The 8316-nt window shown below is 43.6% G+C and overlaps 1 protein-coding gene across 6 annotated transcripts in view; it reads left to right on the top strand.

Moving 5' to 3' along the window:
* The first annotated feature begins 431 nt into the window (after positions 1 to 431).
* ATP11C (ATPase phospholipid transporting 11C (ATP11C blood group)) overlaps positions 432 to 8316 on the top strand; it is a 190550-nt gene continuing 182665 nt past the window's right edge. For 5 of the 6 annotated variants that reach the window (XM_075999369.1, XM_012782516.3, XM_075999367.1 and 2 more), the window contains exon 1: positions 1246 to 1450. In XM_075999369.1, coding sequence (XP_075855484.1) covers positions 1424 to 1450 — 27 coding nt within the window. In that variant the 5' untranslated portion in view covers positions 1246 to 1423. Of the gene's footprint in view, positions 892 to 1245; positions 1451 to 8316 lie in introns of those variants that run through there. The other variant, XM_012782513.2, reaches the window with a different exon arrangement.

Raw genomic sequence — 8316 nt, 5'->3', positions numbered from 1 at the left:
AGGGCCCAGGGTATCTGTAGAGGGTTTCTCGGTGCGCAAATTTCGCGTTCTAGGGAAGGCTCCCAGCATTCGGAGCTTTGCCTAATTTAGCCTTCTCACATTTCCCACCGCTAGGAATCTCCTGAGCACTCCTGGCCTCCACACCCAGCCGGTGCGGAACACGGCGGTTAGGCCTAGCGGTCTCAACCTCTTCCTTCCTCAACCCTCCGTCCAAACCCAGGGCGGGCGAGTGGGGGAGCTACCAGCCCGCAGTATGAGGCGGAGGAGGGGGACGGTTGGACTCCAACTCCCAGGCTGCTCCGGGAGCAGTGCGGGGGAGGGGGTGAGCGGGAGGGGTTGGGTTGGGTTGGGTTTGGGGTGGGGTGGGGGGGTGGCAGGGAAATCCCGCCCCGCTGCGCAGCAGCGACACAAAGCCTGACTTTACAACCTCACAGAGAAAGTGGAAGAGAGCTTAGGTGGGGAGGCAGGACGAGAGAAAGAACGAGAGGAGGGAAAGCCGCGTAGGTGGGAGAGGAGCAAAGCTAAGCGAGGGTAGTGGGAAGACCCTCGCCTTTGTAGATGAGAAGGGGTCGGCTTTCCTAACCAATCCCCCGCCCGCGCCCCGCCCCTCCTGCGGGGGTCTCCACAAACCCTGCGGGTCCCCACTGTCTCTCAGAGACCGGCTCCTCCCCGCCAGGAAGCGGGGAGCCCGGCCGTCTCGCGGGCTCGGGCGGGCAGGCGGGCTACGCCGAAGCTCCCTGGCCCGAGTGTGGGACCAGAGCGCGGGGCAGCGCGGCTGCCGCGGACTGAGGAGAGCTGCGAGCGAAGCGGCGCGGCGAACGAGTTAGGGCCGGGGCGAGGGAGGCTGTGGCTCCCGACCGAGACAGGGGAGTAGTGTCGGGCTGAGGCGAGGTGAGGCGCGGGGTGCCTCGGGAGGGTGCCCGTGTCCCGAGCGGGACGGCCGCGGAGGCCAGAGGGGAGGCGGGTGGTGGCACTGCAACGGGGAAGAGTATAGACAGAGGGGTGCCAAGCCCGACGCTGGCGGAGAGATTGGGACGCTCCCCCCCAGCAGGAGGAGCCTAGCGCTCCTCCGCCATCCCTCCCTCGCGAGCCAGGCTCGCCTTTTCAGCGGACTGCTGCGGGAGCCACCGGCCCGCGGTGTTGGGGCCAGATAAGAGGGACCCGCGGGGCCGTCGCCCCCAGGACGGGCGGGCCGGGGGCGGGCAGCTAGAGAGGCGGGGCGGAGCCGTGGGCGCGAGGGCGCGGGCGGCTGGGGGCGGGGGAGCGCGGGGAGCCAAGGAGGGCAGGCGGCGGGCGGGTGGCCGGGCTACCCGTCTCGCTGTCGGCTTTGCGCCGCCAGCCCACGCCGCAGTGTGTTTTGTGGACGGCGCCTTTCCAGACAGCCCACTAGAGCCCAGCTCAGCGCCTGGCAGCCTTCGACGCGATGTTCCGCCGGAGCTTTAATCGTTTTGTAAGTACACTCGCTGCTACTCCACGCGTGCCGGTTTGCTTGTTTGGTAGCCCCTTCACCAGGTCCCTCACGACAATTTTCTGAGGGGGTCATTGCGTCTCCGGGAGGCTCCACCACCATTGCTGCCCTTTTTCGTTTTAACTGAAACACATTGCCCCGGCGGCCAGGGTGGGGAGGCAGGTAGGGTTCTTGGGGTATCCCATCCTCGCCCCCAGGACAATTTAATCAGGGCTTCCCGGGGCTGTTACTAGCTCTGCCTCAGACTGGAGGCTGCCCTCAGGCTGGATTGTGGGGGACTCGTGAGGTGACCGACCCGGGGACCCCTCAGTTTGCCAATTAGGCGAAAATGGCGTATTATTATCCGGGAGGTTGCTTTCTTTTGTTTCCTCTGCCACGAGCACATGGAGGTAAACCTAGACCTGTCACTGTGGCCCAAAAGAATAGCTGAGGGTTGAGGGAGCCCGAGGCTAAGGCAGGACTCAGCCTTGCCTAGGGCTCGGCCCAGCAGTGCGGCTGCTGACCGGAGACCGGGCAAACTTTGGAGACCCAGCCTACGAAGCTCACATTTAGGGTGTTATAAAAGAGAGGGCGATTGTCAGGGTGGGCTGGGTGGATGTGGAGACACGAGGAGGCTGCACCGCCGCTGGCCATGCTGCCAATCGCGGGTCTGAAGCCTCCCCGGGGACTGAACGCCCCAGACATAGAACCCATGGGAGAAGGCAGGCTGCGACTGGACTCCCCCGTCCACGTTAACTGCCTTCCAAATCCGCAGAAAAGGGAATTTCGTTTTCGTGGGAGTTTGGCATAGAGAAAAGCGATTTCTGGCTACTGACTTTTTTGAGTGACCTGTTTACTCGTAGAGGGTATGTTAAGAATGGAGCAAAACGGCCATTTACTTCATTCAATGCTGCTATTTGTAGCAACTTCCTTGATTGTTAGAGGTGGTGGCGGGACTAGGATTTTATTTCTGCCAATGATGTGAAAGAAAGGGTTCAACTGCAAATTTTGATTTTTCTGTAGTTAAGAAGGGTTGAGTGCTGAGCGCATACCCCCTTCCCCTTTAAAATACGTGTTTTGAGAACTTGTCAATTTGATTATTTTCATGCAGTAATTCCTAATTGAAGCACTGCTAACCTATTTTTCATATGTTGAATGAATTTGCTCTAATTTTTCTGCATTTGAAACTTTCACAAATGTACCCTGGCTAAAAGTAATACTTGTACATTCCTTTTTAAAGGATATTATCACAATATGCTATGTTAATGCTTTTCTAAATGTTTACCTCACCCAGAAACATGCAGTATGAAATTGGAGCAGATTATTACCTGTAGCACAGTGCAGTAGAGGTTATATATATCAAGGATCTTGAAATTCGTAGGAAATGTACTGGATGCTTTAAAGCAGATGACCAAAATTGTACTGGATCCTTTAAAGCAGATGACCAAAATTGGTTTCTCACCTTTAGCCTGATAATGTAAAAGAGCATTGTACTTCATGGTTCTATTTCACTTGGATTCTTGTGATCTTGGAGTGTTGTTTAGGAGTGACAAAAAGAGAAAGGTGACAAGGAGAGCTAATTGTATTTAGGAAAACAATAACCTTTCACTTGGCACTCTTATGGTGGAAAACAACTGGGCTCTGAATCATAATAAATTCATTCTCTTAAAATTGAGATGTTGAAGTCCCCATTTAAGGATTTGAATAACTAAGATATTGGTTTAAAAGCCCCATTTGCTTCCCTTTTGCTAAGAGTGATCTGCATTATATTATAGTCTGATCATTAAGCATGGCTGGCCCAGGAAGCCAGGGCATGCAGTAGAATTTGCAGCAGTTGTTGAGGTGTGCCAGCCTGCAGGTTTGAGGCTAGTATTTTGCCTCCCCCACCAAGATCTCTGCAGAGAATCACTTTTACTCATACTGAAATGAGCTTTGACCTCATTGTTTCAGCTGGAATGTCCTACTGTTCACATTTTTCTGTGCAACCATGACTTTGGTAAGTCCCAGGAATTTACCAGTGTGGTAAGCTGGTTCTTAGGAGTTCTGTCTGAGCCCTAGGCCAAGGAGTTAATCTGCAAACCATTGGACTGAATGTGGAGAATGCTATCAAATACTCATTGCTAAAAATGCCTTCAAAATTTTGGGAGGCCAAATTTTAGATCCCTTAGATCAGTAAATCATATACTGTCCTCATCTTCTGCCTGGCAGAGATTCTTTGAGGGCACTCCTGTTTAAATCACTAGAAGGCTAAAATTAAAGATTTAGGTGGGACTTTGTGATTTGCACAGCAGTGTAGATGTAGTCCAAGTTGTGTGCTGCCTTATGATTGTTTTAATATTTCAAAATCAGTTTTTTTTTTTTTGGTGTACCTATGTCAATGGAAAAAAAGCCAAAGTCTGTAAAATAATTTTTTTTTTTTTTTGAGACACAGTCTTGCTTTGTTGCCCAGGCTAGCGTGAGTGCCATGACATCAGCCTAGCTCACGGCAACCTCAAACTCCTAGGCTCAAGCAATCCTACTGCCTCAGCCTCCGGAGTAGCTGGGACTACAGGCATGCACATGCCTGGCTAATATTTTCTATATATATTTGTTGGTCAATTAATTTCTATTTATAGTAGAGACGGGTTCTCGCTCTTGCTCAGGTTGGTTTTGAACTCCTGAGCTCAAATGATCCGCTCGCCCACCTTGGCCTCCCAGAGAGCTAGGATTACAGGCGTGAGCCACCGGCGCCGGCCTGTAAAATAATTTTAAAGAGATTTACTTTGAGCCAAATTTGAGGGCCATGACCCAAAACACACCCAAGAAGCCTTGAGTAAGTGGATTCACCACGGTTGGGTTACAGTTTGGTTTTATACATTTTAGGGAGACAGGGGTTATAGGTAAAGTTATAAATCAATACTTGGGAGGCATACATTGGTTTGGCCTGAAAAGGCGGGCCATCTGGAAGCTGGGGCTCACAGGTTATAGATGGGTTTGAGGAGTCTTTGGCTTGTAATTGGTTAAAGACTTGAAGCTTTGTCGAAAAGCTTGGAATGTTTCAACAAAAGCAGCTCTTTATCAGAGATAAGCCTAGGGACATAGCTTTGTTGTGTAAATTGGGGACCTGCAGGTTTGTCTTGCATACCCTTAGGCCTGTTAATGGGTTACAAAGGATGCCTCCAAGAAGGGAGGGGGGGGCACGATGAGGCATGTCTGACCTTCCTTTTCCTGGCAGACAATTTAGTTTTAGGGTACTCCTTTGGCCATGAGGGGGTCCATTCAGTCAGCGGGTACGGGGTGAACATTAAAATTTTATTTTAGTTCACAATTCCCCGCTTTTGGCCAAGGTATGTTAGAGGCAGCATCTATGGCCAAACTCTTATTTTATCCCATCTGTTGCCAGGGTGGTGTGGCTACCTGCCCTGTGTCCATGAGGTCCCTCGGTGGGAGCCTTGTGGCCAAGAGGACTGAAGAGCAGAAAGGGGGCTTACAGCCAATTAAATATTTTAAGCCAAACAGGATGGGAGGTAGACAAGCACTCATTAACACTTTAAAGTCTTCTAGATGACATAAGAGTAAAATCCAAAATCAAAGGCAAGGCTACAAAACTAATTTACCTATAAATGTTGAGCTACTATATTCTTGGGCTTAGTAGTATTAGTAGACTTATGGCAAATATAAGCATCATTAACACTTAAGCTAAAGGAATTTAGAGACTTTTATTGTGTCATAATATTTTAGCCTCTTTAGTAATTTATAGTAAGGTGGCTGATAAATTACTCATTATATCTCCTTTTGTATGAATTCATAACTGAGAAAAATTATGCTCAGGAAATTCCAAGTTTATGGAAAGTGGGGAAAAAAATGACGATTGGGATGTAACTGCAGCATGTGGCTTGAAAAGACCAAGTATTTTAGTTAATATTCCTTTAAGCTTCTGTGTGCCCCTCTTTGATCAGGAAGGTCTAAACTAATTTCATCCCTTGAAATTGGACCTTAAGATCTAGATTTAGAATTTAAGTTTTGGAAAGTTTCTCAGAGATCAAAGTCTTAAAACATTTGTTCAAATACAATCACAAACCACCATAAAATAAGGGTCATTTGTTTAACCAAGAGACATAGTCATCAAAAGATTCTAAAGGTGATAAAGTTACATGGGTGTAAACCTTAACCCTTTTAAAGTTTAGTTTTTCTAGTTAGTCAAAACCTAATAAAGAGAGTACAGGGATTATCTGATAAAGTGTAAAAATATTTGCTTCTTATAGGTCAGTTACCAAAATTAAAGAAAAACCTTCAGTAGTGATATTTTTTTAAATTATAAAGGAATCATATTATTGAATCAAAATGAGTACATCATGTCATTTCATTAAGGGTAAATTAATATCTACAGAAATCTTTGTTTTAGCAAAAAAAATATATATTTATTTGTAGCCAACTGGACCGCAAACAAAATTCCTTAATAGATTCCCTTTCATAAACTTTATCCCAACCTGCACATACCATATGCTATCTACAAAACACACCTTAAAACTTTTTATTTTGTCCTAACATTCCCTTTTCCTAAATAACCAGTCATTTTAGGACAAAAAATTCCATGTAAGATCCTTTCTTTACATTATTTTTTCTGTTTAACCTTTCTTACCAAAAATATATTTCTGTATTCATTGCCTTTTTACATTTTTTTCTTACAAGTGGAATTTTATTTTCATTTTCTTTCTAAACTTATTTTGATTCAATCTTTAAATAATCCATGCATTAGACAAAGATGTATATTTTTTAATAAGAACACATTTTGTGTCCTTTTATAATTTTTCTTATTAAAAACATAAAGGCCGAGCGTGGTGTCTCATGCCTGTAATCCTAGCACTCTGGGAGGCCAAGGCGGGCAGATTGCTTGAGCTCAGGAGTTCGAAACCAGCCTGAGCAAGAGTGAGACCCTGTCTCTACTATAAATAGAAAGAAATTAATTAGTCAACTAATATATATAGAAAAAATTAGCCGGGCATGGTGGTGCATGCCTGTAGTCCCAGCTACTCCGGAGGCTGAGGCAGTAGGATTGCTTGAGCCCAGGAGTTTGAGGTTGTTGTGAGCTAGGCCGACGCCATGGCACTCACTGTAGCCTGGGAAACAAAGCGAGACTCTGTCTCAAAAAAAAAACAACAACTCATATCTTATTCTTTATATCTTATTCTTATATATAGAATTACACGCATTGACTAGAATTCTTATTTTTAGTAACTTTAAATTTTAGTGAAAGCTTAAAGAGTAGGAAGTCATGAATTGTTCATCATAAGATACTTGTTATGAAGTAAGATTATAGGTTACTATAAAATTATAGCCAAACTGATAATTCAAATATCTTTTAAAAGGCAAAAATCCTATTCTTTGAGAGGAGACTCAGTTTCTCAAACGAGTATAAGGTCTAATAGGCTGACTGAAGTACAAGTTAATAAGGAGGCTGAATCTGTCTCTTTCCTTCCCTTCCTTTTTGCAGTTTATTAAAAGGTGAATAAAAAATTTTGTTATTCCTATTAATATATGAAAATCTAGTTTAAAAGAGAAAACCAAATTTCATTGTATTAGTGTATTAATAATAAAGTTAATTTTAATAAAATCTTATAAACAAATCCATCTAATTTTAACCAATTTGACTGTAAGGTAAAACTTTTATAAACCTTCTATAACTGTTAACTTTTACATTCACTTAATTTTTTTTTTTTTTTTTGAGACAGAGTCTCGCTTGTTGTCCAGGCTAGAGTGAGTGCCATGGCATCAGCCTAGCTCACAGCAACCTCAAACTCCTGGGCTCAAGCAATCCTTCTGCCTCAGCCTCCCGAGTAGCTGGGACTACAGGCATGTGCCACCATGCCCAGCTAATTTTTTCTATATGTATTAGTGGGCCAATTAATTTGTTTCTATTTATAGTAGAGATGGGGCCTCGCTCTTGTTCAGGCTGGTTTCGAACTCCTGACCTCGAGCAATCCGCCCGCCTCAGCCTCCCAGAGTGCTAGGATTACAGGCGTGAGCCACCGCGCCTGGCGACATTCACTTAATTTTTAATCATCATTTACATATTGAGTATAAGTAATTTCAAAAACCAATAAATTAAACAAAATTATCTTTTAACAAAACTAATACTTATGTCATAACATTTTTATTAAAATTTTTATATAGAATTGTTGCCCTTTCATCTAGAAGTTTCATAATCTCAACTCTTAGAAATACCTAGGAAGTTAAAGTAACTTTTAACTGTTACTCACCAGCTTTATTAGCATTCCTAAATATAAAGATATTAAGGTATAAGCTTAAATTTATGTTTAAGAACTAATGTTCTAGTATTTCACCTTATAAATGACTCTGACATTTTATGATCACCTTTTTTAACTTAACATAATGACTTTAAGATTTTAAATTATATGAAAAATTCATTTGTATTTATTTCATTTGTATTTATTTAATTTATCTTATTTATCTTAGGAGTTCACTTAGATTCTAGCTATTAGTTTAAATTACTTTTCTGTTAACCATTTTTATACCCTGTAAATTAAATATATAACACAGAACAGGGCTCAAAATACAGTTTTTTTTAAATTTTAAACTCATAAATCTTTCCAATAAAAAATAAATATTTCAATAAGACTTATTATTTTAAACAAATATAACATAACTTCTACATTTTATAAACATAGTAGAAATTTTAGAATATCCTGTTTAAAGGTTTAGTTACTTAGATCCTTCCAAACATCATATCCCAAAACAAAATCTATTGACATCATAGGGCTCAAAGTTTCTCTGGCCCTCAAAGTTTGGGAGAAAAGGCCACTGTTCCCATAAAGACTTGCTGAAAATTTACTGAAATGAAGATTAATAGGAGAAAGAATTAAAACTTA

This window comes from Microcebus murinus, chromosome X (genome assembly GCF_040939455.1).
Source record: "Microcebus murinus isolate Inina chromosome X, M.murinus_Inina_mat1.0, whole genome shotgun sequence".
Classification (NCBI taxonomy): domain Eukaryota; kingdom Metazoa; phylum Chordata; class Mammalia; order Primates; family Cheirogaleidae; genus Microcebus; species Microcebus murinus.
The sequence above is the reverse complement of the archived record's forward strand: the minus strand, read 5'-3'. Positions and strand labels throughout refer to the sequence as shown.